General features: G+C 53.7%; 1 protein-coding gene across 3 annotated transcripts in view; it reads left to right on the top strand.

Annotated features, from left to right (window-relative positions):
- The window catches only part of ZC3H18 (zinc finger CCCH-type containing 18), a 59,772-nt gene that overhangs the window by 10,695 nt on the left and 29,787 nt on the right, over window positions 1-19,290 (top strand). For 2 of the 3 annotated variants that reach the window (XM_049622745.1, XM_049622746.1), the window contains exons 3-5: window positions 7,601-7,685; window positions 8,372-8,443; window positions 18,967-19,115. In XM_049622745.1, the coding sequence (XP_049478702.1) occupies window positions 7,601-7,685; window positions 8,372-8,443; window positions 18,967-19,115 (306 nt within the window). The remainder of the gene's footprint in view (window positions 1-7,600; window positions 7,686-8,371; window positions 8,444-18,966; window positions 19,116-19,290) is intronic. The other variant, XM_049622747.1, reaches the window with a different exon arrangement.

Consider the following 19,290-nt stretch of genomic DNA (forward strand, 5'->3'; position numbering starts at 1 on the left):
CTTGAAACCCGAGTTAATCCATTTGGGTGAAATTTTAGGCAGAAGATGAAGTTCTTGGCCGAGGCACCTGTGGGTGTGGTTGTCAGTGTTGCAGAGCGAAAAGCCCCGTCTTTGTTCTGTCCTGAGAAGATGACGAGGGAGGGGCTGATTACCAGGCGTGGCCCGGGGGGCCTTGGCGGCCCATTCCCCACTCAGAGAGGGCCAGTTGCGAGTTCTTCCTGCCTCAACTGTTGAATGAGTCTTAGGGGGAGGTTCAGCTCCTTTCCTACCTTTCCATGATCATATGGGCCAAGTGTCTCCCTGCGGGTCCCGGACGGCCGTGGTGTCATCGCACCAGTGGGCTTGCCGGCTGCACTTAGATGTGGTGGTGCGGGACCTTGGGTTGAACCGAGGCAGCCCTGGAAAATGCCCGTCGTCTGGAGGTTGGCTGGTTGCCCTAGAAAAAGCACGTGGAATAAAAGCCCAATTTGGCTTTCTTGCCCCTAGAGATCCTGAGGTTGGCCGGCTGGCTGGCTTGCCCTCCACACAGCCTCCCACGAGGGGCCCCAGCCTAGGTGGAAACGGCGCGGCTGAGGAGACCGGGCGATGGCTTTGTTCGGCCACGCGGAAGCCGTCTCCTTCCCACACCACGGATGGTGCCTCTGGGTCACTGCGCCGCAGGGACGTGACGGGGCAGAGCAGGACTCGTGCCCCGCTTGGAGACAGACCTCCGCAAGCGGAGGGCAGGCCCAGTGAATGGTGACAGGAGCACACGCGGCCTCTTCGAGCACCTCTGCTGGGTTCCTGCCCTTGTCCGTGTCCGGCTGCGCCCCGCCCTGTAACTGGCAGCTTAAGTGTCGCTTCCTCTCCGTGGGCTCTGCCTCCTCCCCCGACCGTTATCCCTGGCTGAGGACTTCGTTGTATTTGCACAGTCTGAATTTACGGGGTCATTCCCCCTCCCCCGCCTCCTGAAATACACGTCCCCTGAGTCCACAAGCTGCCTGGCCGGCTCGTCTGTGTCTCGCCAGAACTGGCCTGTTGTGGGCAGCCCCTAACTGCCTTCTGAGCAGAGAGGTGAAACCTCCGTTACTTTGGGGTACGTGCCATTGAAATGTATAGTGGCAGCGGGCAGAAGGAAGGTCTGCCCCGGAGAGCCATTCGCACGGGGCGGCTCCTGTACTGGGTGTCGGTGACCAGCCCTGCCTGAGCCCAGCTGGTAGGACCCGGTGTGGACGAGCATCGGCCTGTCTGGGAGCAGCTGCTCCTGGCCTCCTCCTCCTGCTCGTGTCTTGGTCCCAGCCCTCCGTCACTCCCCGCTGGATCCCCGCTGCAGCGTTGTCCCTACCAAGATGCCGCACTGGCGTTCCTGTGCCGTGTCCCCTCCCTCTCCCAGGCCCGGGTCTCTGATGGAGGGGGAGCCAGAGGTACGCGCTTGGGTCTGGAAACAGCCTGCCTTCGCTGGTCCTTTGGCTTGGTCCCCTTTAGTCAACCCTTGCAAAGTCGCCTCTGGCCTCACGGAAAGCATCCATCCCAGAGGGGTGTTTTTCCCCATTGCTTACAAGCCCTCTCATATCACAAGTGAACCACCTGGATGTTTTGTGAGCGGGAGATGCGTGGTTTGGCTTCTACCTCGAGAATCTGCATTCGCCGTCACCCCCAAGGGTCCCCGTACCCTGCAGGCTCCCTGTCCAGAGGCCCCTCCCGCACACCTGCCACCTCCTCCCTGCAACCCTCCTGGCCTTGAGTTGCCAGAACAGCTGAGTGGGAGAGTCTACAAGCCAAGTGCTTTCTCGTCTTCGTGATGCCTCGTCCTGCCTTTTCTCCTCTCTTAGATGTCCAGTCACTGGGACTCGTGACTTGATATGCGGAGGAGTAAGCCCTTAAACTTCTTTTGCCTAAACCACACAATTTGTGCCCAAGATCTTGAATTACCTTTGTATGTGTTTGGTGTGCTCCCAAAATACCTTTCAGATGCAGATATGTTTCTGGAAATGCTGCTTTGCTCCTGTGGGAGGGGTGGGATTTTGCACACGGGCACCCTGGCTTGTTTGTGGAGTGGAGGCTGAGGGTCCCCGATGGCCAGTCCCTGGGGAGCCTTATTTCGTATTGAATCAGCAGTCTCACTTGCTCCGGAAGCCACACTTAACCCCGGCCCTACCTGTGGCTCTGTCTCTGCCTGGGCGTCTCTCGAAAGAGTGGGTGGAGCCCGCAGAAATGGACCCCTCTGTGTGAGGTTCCTTCCTCCTGCACCTGCCGAGTCTGGCCGTGGCCATTCCTTCCATCAGGGTTCGAGGAGCACTCAGATTTGTGGGTCTTCGATTTGCCTTTCCCGGCAAGTCCTCCGCTCTCGGGTGTGTCCGTCCTTCCTTCTGCTCATGTATTTGGTTCTGGGTTTGTATCTTACCTGCCATTTGGTTAATAGAATTTGGTGTCATCCATGTGGAAAAGGGTGGGCTGTGTGTTTTGTTCCAAACCTGCTTTTGTCGATCGCTCTCACGCTGGCAGTGTGGCCCTTCAGACCGTGGGACAGCAGCCACGTCCCGTCCCCAGTGGACAGTCCACGGCGCTCCTCTCGGGCCCCCACACGTACAAAAATCCTTGGAAGTGTTTTCTTGGCAGGTGGTATTTTATATTTTCTCCCGTTTAAATCTACCTGTTCCTTTTATATCTAGATACATAGTATCTCCTACGCAAGGTCTCCCTCTGGTGGCTCAGGGTTTTCACTCTGCAGGGGCCCCGCTCTCCTCTGCTGCGTGGCCTCGCGGAAGCCCAGGAAGCAGCTGCCTGCCCCGCATTTGAGGAGAGTCCACACCAGATCAGGCACATAGAGAGTGCAGGCCCCAGTCCTTACCCTGAGCCGGGGAGTCCGGGAGCTCTGAGAGTGGACAGGTTTCCTTGCTCATCTGGTGGCAGACCTTGCCCGACACGATGCGAGGCTCTTTGTGATCCTGTGTTTACCCCTCGTGTGGCTGGTCGTGCACCCCCCCCCCCAGAAGGATGACCGCATCCGTTCCGGGGTGCTGTTCTGACCCCTGCTATATCGCCTTCTAAAACCAAACTCTTCTGAATTCCTAGACTACATCTGGCCCCAGGGGTGTTGGGTAAGGGGTCATAGACCAGGATCGTCACCCCCATCTTACAGATGCAGCACCTCTGGCACGGTGTCCGTGCCCGCCCCCCCCCCCCCCGTGGTGCCGTCACGTGGTGCCCACTCACCTGCCTTAGTGCAGGGGCCGCTGTGGCGGAAGTGGCTTCTTGTGTAGATAATATGCAGGCGTTGGTTTGTTGTTCTGTTTTGTTTTTATTAATGCAAGATAAAGACCTGCACGGAGATGTCAAACTATGCTACCGTTGTCTACACGGTCAGGGGTTTTTCTGATGTTTATTCTTTTTCTTAGATGAAAATCTTTTTTTTTAATTTTTTTAATGTTTATTTTTGAGAGAGAGACAGAGTACAAGCGGGGGAGGGGCAGAGAGAGAAGGAGACACAGAATCCAAAGCAGGCTCCGGGCTCCCAGCTGTCAGCACAGAGCCCGACGTGGGGCTCGGGCTCATGAACCAGAGATCATGACCTGCGCCGAAGTCGCATACTTACCCCCCTGAGCCCCCCAGGCGGCCCGTATATGGTCATATTTGGCATATCGCCTCCGAGGTAGTTTTCCTCTAAAATCATGACCACTCTTGAGCGCTCACTGCTCAGGTTTTCTGTGAGGCACCACACGGAGCACCGTGAGCGCAGCGCCTGGCACGGAGCAGCCTGTTCTGCTGGAGGACAGACAGTCCGGCTCGAGTGGGGCCTGTGTCCGTGGTCACACTGCCGGGATTCAAGTCCAGTCTCCCCCCGCAGTCCTATTTTGTAACGCCGGTAAAGTGCAGTGTGCCCTGTGTGTGTGTGTTGCCCTGAGTGGGCACTGGTAAGGAAACACGAGCAGCCTGGTGTCCCTCAGTTCTGAAAACTCCAGAGAACCTTGCCCACCCCGAGTTCCACGTGGGGCTGTTAGTCTGTCCCGGGTGGGGGTCGCCAGGAGCCTCACGGGTGGTGTCCCAGGTGTGCACCCAGCAGGTTGTTTCTGGCCGGACCCCTAGGGCCTCTCCTTTGTCCTCTGCTCTCCGCTGTGTCAGCTTGTGGCCCTGTGACCAGGAGGTCCGAAAGACACACGTGATGTGACAGCCGCAGACGACTGAGTGGTGTGGATGTGGCTGTAGAGACGTCGTTCTTGACCTGTGTTTGCATGAGACTGCACAGTTGAAGTCATTTTAATTAACCATCACCTGAAAAGCCATCGTACTAAATAAATGGTTAGTTGAAATTTCAGCTGTTGGGGTGCCTGGGTGGCTCCGTTGGTTGAGCGTCTGGCTCTTGATTTCAGCTCAGGTCACGATCTCACAGTTTGTGAGTTCGGGCCCTACGTCAGGCTCTGTGCTGACAGCTTGGAGCCTGCTTGGGATATTCTCTCTCTCTCTCTCTCTCTCTCTCTCTCTCTCTGCCCCTCGCCCACTCTTTCTCTCTCAAAATAAGTAAACTTAAAAAAGAAAAAAATTCACGGTATTATATCGCTGAGTGGTCTATTCATCGTTCTTGTTTGTTTATAATTAGAGAAGAGACCATACGTCCAGCACATGACAGGGAAGCCCTCTGTCTCCTTCCTAGTGGGTGTGGGGACTAGACGGCGGCAGCCAGTAGGTAGATGCTGTCTTGTGTTCTTTGGGTCGACGTTGCGTCGTGTGCGCCTTACGTGTGGTTCGAGCGTTCTTAGCCCTGAGCCTTCTTGGCAGCCGCACAGAACATGGCTCACGTGACCGCTCGCCAGTCTTAAGATGGGCGGGCCGGTCTCCTCCCTGCTCTGGCAAGTATCGAAAGTAGCAGCTTTGCAGAAATACCTCTTTAAATCTGATCCAGTGCGCTTACTGGGAGCCCTGACCCATGCAGGGCCACCTCCTGGGCTCCTCAGCTCAACCCCTGGGCCTTGATTTCCAAATAAAGCAGGAGGACTTGAATGGGGTGTAACCTTTCAGAAGAGTTTTGTTTTCCTAATGAGAAAGAAGAATCTGCCCTCGATTTGAGCAAATAGCACCTGAGGTGTTAGTCTAGCAGCCATCGGCATGAGAGCAGTTGTAAAGAGAAGGTGCCCGGGGCACCAGGGGGCTCAGTCGTTGAACATCTGACTTGATTTCCACTCGGTGGTGATCTCGAGGTTCGTGCTTCGTGGGATCAAGCCCCGCGTTGGGCTCCGTGCTGACCGTGTGGAACCCCCTTGGGATACCCTTTCTTTCTCCCCTTCTCTGCCCCGCCTCCTCAAAAATAAATGGGGAATTATCTTAAAAAAAAAAAAAAGATTCTAAAGGACCAGAGGAGAGAGGTGTTCCATGATGCCACAGGAAGCAAACACATCTTGAGACCTAGGAAATCCTCCTGCGGTTGGACGTGGGGAGGTGGTGCTTAACGGGTATGGACTTCCACTTAGAATGTGAATATGTTCTGGAGATCTAAAAAAAATTCTTGAATAAATTATTTAATCTTTTATTTATCTATTTTTTAAACATTTATTTTTGAGAGAGAGAGACAGAGAAAGGTCGCGAGCAGGGGAGGGGCAGAGAGAGGGAGACACAGAATCGGAAGCAGGCTCCAAGCTGTCAGCCCAGAGCCCGACGCAGGGCTCCAACTCACGAACTGTGAGATCATGACCTGAGCCGAAGTCAGACGCTTAACCGACTGCGCCACCCAGGCACCCCAATTATTTAATCTTTTAAAAGAAAGAAATCATTCTGTTGGCTCTTAAGGGATATAACTTTCAGGCATTTGTTCTTTTCACTATAAAATGCTTTTTTACTTTTATTGTTTTTAACGTTTATTTGTTTTGAGCGAGTGGGGGAGGGGCAGAGAGAGAGAGAATCCCAAGCAGGCTCTGCACTGTCAGCACAGAGCCCAACGCAGGGCTTGATCCCATGACCGTGAGATCGCAGCCCGAGCCAACATCAACGGTCAGATGCATAACCCACTGAGCCACCCAGGTGCCCCATAAAATGCTTTTTTAATAAGTAAATATTTTTCAGGCAGAAGTTATACAAATATTTACGCTTTAAAGATAAGCCATCCTAAATCCAGGGTTTGACCTTAGTATTTTTCATTCAACAAATGTTTGCTGACCATTTGCTATAAGCCCAACACTGTGCTTGGACCGGTGTCACAGTCCTGCCTGGTCTGAACCCCTGTTCAGTCAGGCGGGACCGTGGCGGCCGTGACCCATGCTGTGAGGACCTGTGGTGAAAGGAGCCGGGGTGGGGAGGTCCTGAGGCAGGAAACTAATCCACCCTCTGAAAATGAGGTGAGCCGCGTGTTAGTGGGTTAGTGGCGGTGGAGAAGGAAGAAGAATGCGGGCTGGCTTCTGAAAGGTCACTGCCAGGAGGGCCCGTGGGGAGTCGGGAGGGAGTGGGGCACCAGTGGGGAAGTGGCTCCCAGACCAGGCGGCACTTTGGATGAGGGGGGAGACGCTTTGGTGATCCCCATACCCTGCCCTGTGTGACCCCTTGGGTTGACTGTCCTAGAGCATCCTGGACAGGGTAGGACGGGCTAGGATGGGCCAGGACAGGGTAGGACGGGCTAGGTCGGTCCCGGACAGGCTAGGACAGGCTAGGACAGGCCAGGCCAGGCCAGGACAGGGTAGGACTGGCTAGGTTGGGCCAGGACGGGCCAGGACAGGTTAGGACTGGCTGGGATGCGCCAGGACAGGGTAGAGTGGGCTAAGACAGGCCAGGACAGGTAGGACAGGCTAGGACAGGGTAGGATGGGCCAGGACAGGCAGGACGGGCCCAGCCAGCGTAGGACAGGCTAGGACAGGCCAGGACGGGGGGGGGGGGGGGGCAGTGAGGAGCTCCATCCTGGACCTCCCACCAAAGATGTCAGCAGGGCAGGCACCTGCATACCCGCTTTGGGGCTGGGGGTGACCCCTGGGGATGGCGTCTCAACTGAGGGGCACAGGGGAGTGTCTGCAGGTCCGTGGTGACGGAGGCCCTGGGATAGCGGAGGCTGGACAGGGCTCAGAGCAGTAGTCCAGGTCATGGCTGTTCTTTGGAATTCCTGGGGGTGAAACCCACCCAGGCTTTGGTGTTTGTAAAGCTCCCACATTACACCAATGCTTGGCAGCCAAGGTAGGAGCTCTGGCCTGAGAAGGCAAGGTTCTGGGTCTGAGCCTGACCTCCCTCCTCCCCACCCCTAGACTCTTAAATTAGAGGACGTTGGTTTTGAGTTTTAAGAACAAAATATTTTGGCTTATAAATACCATTTAAATGCACAGAATTCTAAAAGTGTGAAGTGTAACCGTTTTCTGCCCAGCATTGCTGCCGGAGGGAAAACAGAGAAGCCTGCTTTGTACTGAGCATTACGTACTTCACGGAGCGTTTTTACTTGGTGTTTTGTGTCACGCCTCGACCTTGTAGACGAGCTCTGGCGTATCCCCATCGAGGTTTGGAAAACTGACCCGAATTGCCAAGTGGCCAAGACACCAGTCTCGTGAAAATACCCTTTCTGGTCTGGGGAAGCCGTGCCTGTTGGTGGACGCCCTCCACCTCCCCTCTCTCGTTAAGGTGACTGCCTTTTAAGTCCCGTTGTCCTCTGTTTCAGGATGACGATCTGGAGGAGGGCGAAGTAAAGGACCCCAGTGACAGGAAGGTGAGGCCGCGTCCCACCTGCCGATTCTTCATGAAAGGTAATTGTCTGTGGGGCCTTGTGTGGTCTTGGCTTTTCCTGGGACTGTGGTGGTGGCTCAGCCCTGCCCAGTGCCCGGAAGCCTGTGCAGGGCTGTTCTTGGGGCCAGACCGTGACCGTGGCAGGGTGGCACCGTCCTTTGCTGGTCCTTGCCTCCTTTGACTGACTTGGAGGGGCCAGCCTGGCCGTTTCCACTTTGTGGCTCCAGGCCCTCCCTCCGTGACAGCAGAGCTGTGACCATGCCGTTTATGAGTAGTCCTTGTCCTAAGGCAGACGCCCCGGGCACCCGGGGCCCTACCTCTGTACGGAAAGTTGCTGCTTGTTTGCTAAACGTATCCAAGTACATCCTTCATTTGGAATGGATTTCCAAATAGCAAAGAGATAGCCTCTGAGTGCAGCAAGGTCGCTCCCTCCCGGAAGGTGAGTGGTGCAAGCCACGTGGCTGTGACAGGTCACAGACTAACACCATGGGTGACCTGGAACGGCCGCGAGAACCCCAGTCCGTAAGGGTCTCGCGGCCACGCGGCAGTAGTTTGGGCCTATTCCTTGTAACCCCGCCTTCTCCTCGGACAGGTAGGAAGGTGTCTGTCTTCGTCTTAGCCTCGCTGGCCCTGGGCGCCCTGCTCACTGGCCCGGCCCGCGCGTCTGCTCTGAATTTCACAAGAGCTTCCTGTACTTCTTTTCCAGATGTTGGGACAGCGTTGTCCACTCCTCTTCCACCAATATCACATTCCATACCACTCAGAGGCCAGGTTAAAGGTACAGAGTATACGGTTTTCCCTCTCTGCTCCGGAGGCCAGACTTCTTTCTCCTGGATCCAGAATGCTGGTGTGCAGCCAGAAGGAAGGGGGAGGCTCTGAGGGGCAGAGAGCGGTTGTGGATCCCAGTTCTTAGTGGCGCTCGATGAGGCTCCCGGGACCTTTGCGGATCGCGGGGGGCAGCGGTGGGGGGTGGGACAGGAGGGGCACGGTGGAGTCCCATCTTGCCGAGAGGACAGGCTCTGCACTTGACTGGTCCTCGGAGGACCCTCTGCCTAGACCCCCCAGGGTGACGTGACGCAGAGGGTGCTTGGGGCCCGGGTCGGCTCACTCCTTGGGGTGTGGGCTCCTAGCCTGTGCCGTTTACCTGCACAGTTTTGTTTTGTTTAAGTTTCTTGATTTTGAGAGAGAGAGAGAGAGAGAGAGAGAGAGAGCAGGTCGGGGAGGGGCAGAGCGAGGGGCAGAGAGAGAAGCCCAAGCAGTCTCTGAACTGTCAGCACGGAGCCCAGCACGGCACCCGGGGCTCAGACTCACGAACCGCGAGATTATGACCTGAGCCGAAGTCGAGTCAGACGTTTAACCGACTGAGCCCCCCAGGCGCCCCACGTGCGTGCTGCTTCTGCCAAGTGGAGATACTTGGACTCGTGAGTTAGACATGCCCGTGATGGGTCCTTTGCACAGCACGTGCTCTGTCCTCAGGAGGGTGGCTGGCGGTTGTCTCGTGGACAGCATAGTCACCCTAAGGACACAGATGAGTGTGTGGTATGTTTTAGAAAGTAAATTCTTAACAGTTCTTTACAAGCTTTAGTATTTGAAATATCAATATTTCAGAAAATTTCGAGCAGAAGACCTCTTTTCCATAATTACGTGGGAGTAAATGGTGTCACCCGCCGAAACTCCTCACGGGGAGATGCACTTACGCACGTACGTAGATGCGAACGCAGTCATTTCCGGTTGGCACCGCTGTGGAATCGTTCAGAAGCCTGGCCGGCCCGTCGGGACCAGCCGCGGGCTTCCACGTCAGGAGGCGGCACCGTCCGTCCGCGCCGCGGAGGCTCCGGTCCAGGTGCTCCCGGGGGTCACAGCCCTGAGGTCGTTTCCGGAGTTTAGCGACAGAAGCACGCAGACCGACGGAGTGGGTCCCGTGTTGGGACCGCGGATGAGCATCCTCGGAGGTACCTCGTGGCACGCACAGGGCACCGTCTCCGCAGATGACTCCAGGGCCACATGTCAGTGGGAGGGAGGTCCCTCCAGAATGCTCAGCTTGGGTTTCAGAGCCCAAGGCCAGCGGCAGGGCTCTCTGCAGAGAAATCTGAGGCTAGTGGCACCCGGCCCTCTCGGCAGCTTGGCTGGGCAGAGTCAGTAACTTGTCTCAGCCTCGGTTTTTGAGTATACATTTACCTTTCCCCCTGGATTGTTGAGTGACTCTGCGGAGAAATGGGATACAGCGTAGGAAGAAACGGTTGATTCTTTGGGCGTGCCGAAACACATCTCTCGCTTTTTTTTTGAGCAAGTTTTTGGGTGAAAATGTTTTTGCTTACCTGCAATTTTATAAGCTTGGTGTTCCATTGAGACAAATCGTGTAAGTTCCCTTCAGGAGCAGGAGGAGTCACTTTAAAAATAAAACAGCGTTTGTCGCTTTTGACGAAGATGGGGAGAAAGGGGACCTTCACACCCTGCTGGTGGGGACGTGACCTGGGGCACCTGCTGGAAGACAGTCTGGCGCCTCCTGAGGACACGAGTGTGCAGGACCATCCGTGACCCCGTCGATTCTGCTTCTAGATCTCCACCCGAGAGAGATGAAAACGTACGTCCACCCAAAAACTTGGGCGCGAATGGTCGTAATGGCAGTGTTCGAAACGGCCCACGAGTGCACACAGCGCCCGTGTCTGTCAGCTCATAAATGGGCAGACAGCGTGGTCCGTCTGACGGTGGAATATTACTCGGCCACAGGAAGAGTGGAGTAGTGGGACCACGGCACGGATGAACCGTGAGGACGTCATGCCGAGCGAAAGATGCCAGACACGAAAGGCCTCGTGTGCAAACTGTCCAGGATAATCCACAGAGGCGGGAACTGGATTAGCCGTTGTCTACACTGAGGAGCCTGGAGGGAGGGGGAGTGGCTACGGGCAGTGGGGGCGATGGCTAATGAGCGCAGGGTTTCCTTCTAGGATGATGGTTGGACAACCTTGCACGTATGTGCTGAAACCCGCGAAATTGTTCGCTTTAGATTGGGACATTACACGGCATGCAAGTTATATCTTAATGTGAGGTTTCTTCCTGAAAAGTTTGTTAGTTATAGTTCTCTTAAAAGATACCCCCGGATTAATCATTCATTGCCCAAATGGGTACGTTGATATCTGTGACCATTGGCAAGAAGACACAGGAATATAGGTTGAAACATCTTTAAGCACCAGTACTTTGTTTACGACAGGTTTCTACCTCTGGTGTGTTTGTGTTAAGTCATCGAGATGGGAAGCTCCCCCTACAGTGATGGAAATAACATTTTCTTGAAACCATGTCCTACGTTGGGTTTCTGACTGGGCCAGCGATCAATAGCGCCCAGCCCATTCTGTGGGACAGACCTCCGGGTCTCTGCTCCTTCCTGTTCTTTCTCCCTCTCCCTTTCTTCCCTGCCCCCCTCCCCCCGCCCCCCACAATTTGAGAAAATGCACCTCATGTGAAATTTACCATTGTAACTATTTTTATTTTTATTCTTATTTTTATTTATTTTTTTTTTGAGACAAAGCATGAGCAGGGGAGGGGCAGAGAGGGGGGAGGCACAGAATCTGAAGCGGGCTCCAGGCTGTGAGCTGTCAGCACGGAGCCCGATGCGGAGCTCGAACTCACAGAGTATGAGATCACGACCTGAGCTGAAGTCGGATGCTCAACTGACTGAACCACCCAGGCGCCCCTGTAGCTATTTAAACTTTTTAAGTTTTTTTTTTTTGAGAGAGACAGAGACAGAGCCTGAGTGGGGGAGGGGCAGAGAGAGGGAGACACGGAATCGGAAGCAGGCCCCAGGCTCCAAGCTGTCAGCGCAGAGCCCGATACGGGGCTCGAACTCGTGAACCGTGAGATCATGACCTGAGGCGAAGTCGGACGCTCAGCCGACAGAGCCCCCCAGGGGCCCCCCCATCGTAACTCTTTTTAAGCGTAGGGTTCTGTGGTGTCGAGTACATTCACATCGGGGCCATCGCCACCATCATCTCTGAAATTCTTCATCTTGTACGAGGGAAGCTCTGTAGCCATTAAACGATAACCTCCCATTCCTCCCTCCCCCAGCCCTGGCGACCACCCTCCTGCCGTCTGTGAACGCGACTCCTCCCGGTGCCCCACATCAGTAGAACGGTGCGATAGTTGTCTTTATGTGACTGTCTCACCTCACGTGGCAGCGTCCTCGAGGCCCCCCTGTGTTTTAGCGCGTGTCAGACTCCCCTTTCTTCCCGCGGTTCGTCCTCCGCTGCGCGTGCACCTACTCGTCCGACAGCGGACCGGGGATCTTTCACCGTCCGGCTGCTGTGAATGATGCAGATGTTTCTTCGAGACCCCGCTTGGAGATTCTGGGGGTGTGTACGGCAGGCTTGCTGGGTCGTGCGGTGGCTTTACTTTCCGTTCCTTGAGGCGCCTCCTCGCTGTGTTTCGGGGCAGCCCCGCCACGTTGGGCCCCCGGCAGCCACGTCCTCCTCCCCTACGCTTGGTGTTTTCTGACTTCTTGAGAGAGAGAGAATCCCAGTGGGTGTGCTTCTGATTTCCATTCCCACGGTCCCGGGTGACGTGAGCATCTCTTCGTGTGCTTATTGGCCGTTCAAGGAGGATCCCCTCCTGGGAGAGGTGTCCGTTGCCCACTTTGGAATCTCTGCATTCTCCTTTATGTTTAAATTTTTTTTTTTTAATGTTAGTTATTCTTGAGAGAGTGAGACAGAGCATATGAGCCGGGGAGGGGCAGAGAGAGAGGGAGACAGCGAATCCGAAGCAGGCTCCAGGCTCCCAGCTGTCGGCACAGAGCCCGACGCGGGGCTCGAAGCCACGGACTGCGAGATCGTGACCCGGGCCGAAGTCGGACGCCCCACCGACCGAGCCACCCAGGCGCCGCTCTCCGTTCTGTTTAAAGCAGCAGCAGGTCTTAAACTGCGGCCTGTGAACCCCTAGCATTTCTTCAGACTCTCTTCCAGGTCAGAACGACTTTTGTGATGCTGAGATTACGAGCAGGCAGGTGCCGGCCCCGTGGACTCGGAGTGACAATAGCCATTTCATTTAATGGTGTCTGTGATAGAGCAGTGAGAATTCTTTTACGCTCAAGTACAGGTCTTTAAAAAACAAAAGAAAAAAAACACCTTAATTTCCGTGCCAGAAAATTTGCCTGTTCTAAGCATGCAATTCAGTGATTTTTTTTTTTTTTTTAATTTACCAAGTTGTGTGACTGTCACACAGTCCAGTCCGGGAACGTCTCCATCACCCCGGAAGACCCGCGGCCCGCAGCGCTGGTCTTTCGCACATTCGGCGAGACGATCTGGGAAGTACTCACGGAGCCCCTCTGCCGCAGTGAGGCGCGGACGTCATCCCCAGGGAGGGCGCGAGGTTCACGCCGTGGGCTGGGCCAGCCGGCGTCCCCGCGGGGACCGGCCACGGTGGCCCGGAAATGAGCAGAGCCTGCCGCTCCCCGGACAGCGGCTGACAGACAGCGGCTGGTGACGTCCGTCGCTAATGATGAGGTTTGGGCTCCCGGGCTCTCGAGCGGAGATCAGAGTTTGGGAGAGCCCGAACCTCCAGCCGCGGCGTTTAGCGACCGTCGCGTGATGTCACCGACTCCCGTCTGGGCAGAAGGTCCGCTCACGGGTCGAGATAGACCGGTGGGCGCGAGCAGAACAGTTGGAGGTGCTCGGCGAGAGGGTGACGGACCCCCGCACGGCGGCTGGCGGCGAGAAGCTTTCGCCGGACCGGGTCGGTGTAGTGTCGAGGGCGCGAGGGTCTCTTCGAAGCCTGCTGAGTCCCCTCCCTCATCCGGCTGCATCGCCCCCCGGGGCTGCGTTTTCTTCACCTGCTCCAACCACAGCGACACCGCATGGCAGGGTGAACGCAGAAGCCGTCGGGGGACAGGCTGCCTTCCGTTTAATGGCAGGATTCAAGCGGTCTGCGAAAAGGAGGGTGCCTGAGAGGCTCCGTCGGTCAGGCTTCCGACTCTCGATTTCGGCTCCCGTTGGGATCTCACGGCTCGGAGTCGGCGCCCCGAGTCGGACTGTATGCTGACGGCATGAAGCCTGTTGGGGATCCTCTGTCTCCCTTCCCTCCACCCCTCTTCCGTCCCTTCCTCCCTCCCTTCCCCTGTCTCTCTCTCTCAAAATAAACAAACATAAAAAAGAGGTTTGCAGAAAGAAAACGCTCATAGCAGTGTTTTTGAAATAGAGTTTGTTTTTTTTTTAATTTTTTTTATTTATTTTTGAGACAGAGACAGAGCATGAGCAGGGGAGGGGCAGAGAGAGGGGGAGATACAGAATCTGAAGCAGGCTCCAAGCTCTGAGCTGTCAGCACAGAGCCTGACGCGGGACTCAAACTCACAGAGTATGAGATCATGACCTGAGCTGAAGTCGGACGCTCAACCGACTGAGCCACCCAGGCGCCCCACAGTTATTTTTTATAACACATCTCTGTGAACGTATTGTTAACATAGGTGACACTTGCCATATATTAGGTTTTTACATTTTTTTCAGTTTTAATTTCTATAGTAAATGCCAATGGATGAAACCCATCTGTGACTCTCTGAGGCCCTAAGATCCGTAAGTCCAAGAACCACTGGTTTCAAATCTACGTTATTTAAGAAGCAGCAGCCCAGAGAGTAGGTCAATTACTTCAGTTACCGGAAGGAAAGCATTCCTCAGGAGAGCCAAAATATCCCAGAATACCGCTGGAGGTGACCGGGTGTGTGTGAAATAAGAGGGGAAAGTCCTCCCGAGTTCTTTGTGTTCTGTCGTTAAAAGCTTGCACGCAATGGTTCGTTGGATTCCATGCCCGTTAGAATACACGTTTGTAGGTCTTGGGTTTGTCCTTCATGTTATTAGATGTTTACATATTTTGTCCTCCTTTCAGTGGTAATTTTTAAAAACTTTTTGTTTAATGTGTATTCTTGAGAGAGAGGGAGCGCAAGCAGGGGAGGGGCAGAGAGAGGGGGAGACACAAGCCCGAAGCAGGCTCCAGGCTCCGAGCTGTCAGCACAGAGCCCGATGTGGGGCTCGAACCCGCGAACTGCGAGATCATGACCTGAGCCGAAGTTGGACTCTCAACTGACCGAGCCACCCAGGCACCCCTTTCAGTGGGATTTTTTTTAAAACCATGAAGCGCTTTAAACTTCTCTGTCCTTGTGATCCCTGTGTTTATTTTCTATTCTGAGTTATTCAGGCTAACAGGAAATGGGACCAGTGACTAAGGCCGCTGTCTTACTCAGAAATAACAAAGTAGCAGGACACTTTGCAGATACAGTGAGTGCGGCCTCTAGAAATGATACCAGCACTGCCTTGTACTGACACCGGTCAGACTGACAGTCAGAAATTGAAAAATCTGCTTGTGTTTCTGGGCCCACCACACATACACGCTCACACGTGTGCCCACAGACACGATGCTGTCTTCGGACGTTTCACACTGCGGGAGAAGTGGATTCCTCCTTGGTCAGGTGTGTGGTTGTGGCCAGCAGGGCCCTGGCCCGGGAGACGTGGCTCTGGTTTCCTCTCGTCTCGGGGTTTAGTTTCTTTGATTTCTGCAGATTTGTGTCTGTTTCGCCGATCGTGGGTTTGGTGGGATTGAACACGCAGGTTCCTTCTTTGTAGCTCTGTTATTCGGGGAAAAAAAAAACAAGGCTCAACACCAAGTGTATAAATGACCAGGAAAAAGTGGGGACGGCTACACCGTGGATTGATTGGTTGGTTGGTCCTCCCCCAGTAAACTGGTGACTGGCTCTGGTAGGAGGCCCTGGAGGCCTGGAGGTGGCGCTAACTTTCAGAGCGTTTGCATATGTTTTGTGTATACGTTACTTTGATTTCATACATTTGCTTTTCAGTTAAGAACTAAAACGTCGTCTGTGCCTTCAAAGCCCTGTGTAAACCATCATGAAGAAACTCACGCCCTCGTCCTGACGCCGTGACCCGGCTTCCACTTTCCTTGTTTCCTTCTGGCCAGGGTCCTCCCACAATTGTCAGCCCATGTATTCGTCCAGTCAGACTCACAGTCCACACGAATTCTGTTTGTGAAGTTTCTTTCAGAAGTAGAAGGCTGTGGGGTTTTAAAACAAGATTTATTCTTCCAGTTTCTAGAGAATATTTTCGCCTAAACAAAATGCTGGGGGCTTTTTTTAAGTTCATTTCTTTATTTTGAGAGAGCACGAGTGGGAGAAGGGTAAAGAGAGAGTCCCAGGCAGGTGCCACGCCACCCGTGCGGAGTCTCTTGCGGGGCTCGCCCCTACAAAATACTTTCTTAAATTACGAAAGCGTTGTATACTGACAGAGTCAGGACAGTAAAAGATAGAAGTCTTTCTACCATCCGACAATTGGGGGTGCTTCGTTCCAGGCTTTTTTCTACACAAAAATTCACTCTTAAAAAGGCTAGTGAGTGGTTGGCTCCGTCGGTGGAGCGTGCGACTCTTGATCTTGGGGTTTTGCGTTCGGGTCCCATGTTGGGTGTAGAGGCGACTTGAAGATAGAATCTTAGAGTAAAAAGGCCAGCGGGAGCACACAGCTTCTGCCGCCCTCTTCCGTGGGTGTGCCGACCCACACCACCCTCCGTGGGCACCCGTCCCGGTGGTGCGGGTAGGCCTCCCCTGTCTCTGCCCGGAGCAGCCTTCTCTTCGCCTCTGGTGGCCGGCAAGGGTCTCCGCCCGCCCCGGAGCAGAGGGTCCAGGAGGACGGGCTCCTGTCACCTGCCGGAGACCCGGGGGGCCACCCGCTGCTGCTCTTGTCCCTCGTGCTCCCGTCTGATGTCTCCTCCCTCTTTTCTCCCCCTGCCTGTGGCCGTAGCGAAAGGTCTGTTTTGTCAGTAGGCTCAGGGGAGACGTTTTTGATTTTCTTTTGGAAATACTTTAAATACAAAAAAAAAGAAAGAAGGAAAGAAAGAAAAAAAAACCCAGATTAACAAACCTATTTCTCTGCCACCCAGTTACATATTTTAGGTTTAAAAAGTCATAGAAAAGCTGGCACCTATATCGATACTTTTCTGCGCTCGGGAAGTTTCTGCAGGAAAAGCCTGTGTTATCCGCTAGTCTAACTACACGGCGGCGAGGAATGCCGTGTGAGTTCTCACAGGCTTAAAAGGCAGAGAACTTGAGAGCATTTGGAATTCTTTATTTAGATACAGGACTACATAGTCTGTTTTCTTTAAACCTCTCTGAGACTCTGGGATTTTGAGCCCCCTGTAGTATGATATTTCCCAAACTCTGACTTCTGTGTGAATTTTAGGGGTGCCTGGGTGGCTGTCTCAGTCGGTTGAGCGTCCGACTTCGGCTCAGGTCACGATCTCACAGTTCGTGAGTTGAAGCCCCATGTCGGGCTGTGTGCTGACAGCTCGGAGCCTGGAGCCTGCTTCCGATCCTGTGTCTCCCCCTTTCTCTGCCCCTAACCGACTCGCATTCTGTCTCTGTCTCTCTCAAAAATAAAAATAAACATTAAAAAAAAATTAAGAATTTTAAATGGGCAGCCCGGGCGGCTCGGCCGGTTAAACGTCTGACTTCGGCTCATGTCATGGTCTCGAGGTTCGTGAGTTCAAGATCCACCTCGGGCTCTGTGCTGTCAGTGCAGAGCCTGCTTCAGACCCTCTGTCCCCCTCTCTCTGACCCTCCCCCCACTCATGTTTGCTCACACATGCTCACTCGCTCTCTCTCAAAAATATTTTAAAAAACAATTTTAAAAGTCATTTTCACATTTCCAGAGAAGTAATTTTAAGCATACTTTGTTTCACATTTAACTCAGATCAGTACGTTAGTTAAGTTTTAATGCAAGTTAAAATATTCATGATGTTTAAAAGGTAAATTTAGCTTTTTTCTGAATATCAAACAACTAGTTCTCTGTAATTTATACGAGGAAAACTATGTTTTGTCAACAGAAACATTTAAATGGAGTATCACATTTAGGAGTGAATATACAGGGGGGGCGCCTGGGCGGCTCAGTCAGTTAAACATCTGATTCTTGAGTTCCGCTCAGGTCATGATCTCACAGTCTGTGGGATCGAGCCCCATGTCCCGCTCTGTGCTGACAGTGTGGAACCCTGCCTGGGATTCTCTCCCTCTCCCTCTCTCTCTATCTCTCTCTCTCAAAATAAGTAAACATTTTTTAAAAAGTGAATATATATTAAAAGATGGTTTAAATTTTAACTATGTGTTAAACTGTTGAAAACATTTTTAAATCATTTAGATACTGTATGCTATATTTATTTTTGAGCTTGTGTAGATACTACCTGTTCAAAAAATTACATTTTTATTTTATTTTTTTAATTTTTCAACATCCTCTTTATACCCAACATGGGGCTCGAACTCATGACCCTGAGATCAAGAGTTGCATGCTCCACTGACTGAGCCAGCCAGACGCCCCCCAAAATTAATATTTTAAAAAGTGATTCACTTACTGGTTAAATTGAAACGTCGGCTTCTTGCCTTCTGCTCTGGAAAATCAGTCAGTTTCCTTGAATGATCTTGGTGTTCTGTCACCAAGTAATTCTAAAAGATATTTTTTATAAGCACCCAGATTATTAGGGTTGTCTGTGTGTTTTCTCTTTAATACATTTTTTAAGTCCAGAAATGTCCTGAAATGGTATGTGGGAGGCTTTGGTGGGAGAAACGCAGACGTCCAGAGCTGGTACAGACACCCGGAGACTGACTGGCAGAATTCTGGAAGCATCCTTCGATGCTTCTCCGTGATGGCCGTTTCAGTATGCGTGGTTTTTTGAGTCAGAATAAATCAGGGTCCTCCTTGCATACCTCTGAGCCTTTCTGGGGGTGCAGTGTCGTCCAAGCAGGAAACCCAGGGCCACCTGTGATTGGGAAGCTCTTGGACTTTCTCTATTTTTAGGGGGAAATGAACTACTCACACAGTCACTTAGGAACAGGGGCCACGTTTCCTCCACCGCATAACCTCAGTCCCTTTCGGGAACACTCAGGAAGTGCTGCTCTCAGGAAGCTCCTTAGCCCGGGGCCCGGTCCAGGCCTGCCTGCCAGGAACCACGCGCGTGCGTGCGTGCGTGCGTGCGTGCGTGTGTGTGTGAAGGTGGAGGCACGGGGTGGGGGGTCTTTGCCGTGCTCGGTTCAGGCGTGAAGGGTGAGCCCAGGCAGCCCAACTCTGAGCCCGACCCCGCCACCACCGCTGCCTGACTCCGGGCCCGTTCGGACTCGGGTTCGCACAGCCTGTGGGGTGGCGAGGGCGCCCTTGGCACCGCACGGGCCCCCGGTGAAGCTGCCGCTCCTGGAGCCGCTGTGGGCAAAGCGGGCAGGAAGCTGACCTCGTGTGCTCCGATTGGCTCCCCTTTCTGACCTGGCTTTTGTCTCCACAGGGAACTGCACGTGGGGAATGAACTGTAGGTTTATACACCCCGGAGTCAACGACAAGGGCAACTATTCCTTAATCACCAAAGCCGAACCTTTCCCGCCTAATGGTGCCCCACCTCTTGGACCTCACCCGCTGATGCCTGCCAACCCCTGGGTGCGTGAACGCCTCTCTTTCTTTCATTGCTAACGGACGGGACAGCTAAGCTCTCCGAACCTTCTGCTTACAACCCATCGGTACACCTTGTGTAAAAGGCACTTCTGTGACGTCACGGTCACTGGGTCGCCTTCCAGATGCTTCCGTGTCTCTGTGAGGAGGCAACCCTAGGCTC

This window comes from Panthera uncia (genome assembly GCF_023721935.1).
Source record: "Panthera uncia isolate 11264 chromosome E2 unlocalized genomic scaffold, Puncia_PCG_1.0 HiC_scaffold_20, whole genome shotgun sequence".
In the NCBI taxonomy this organism is placed as follows: Eukaryota; Metazoa; Chordata; class Mammalia; order Carnivora; family Felidae; genus Panthera; species Panthera uncia.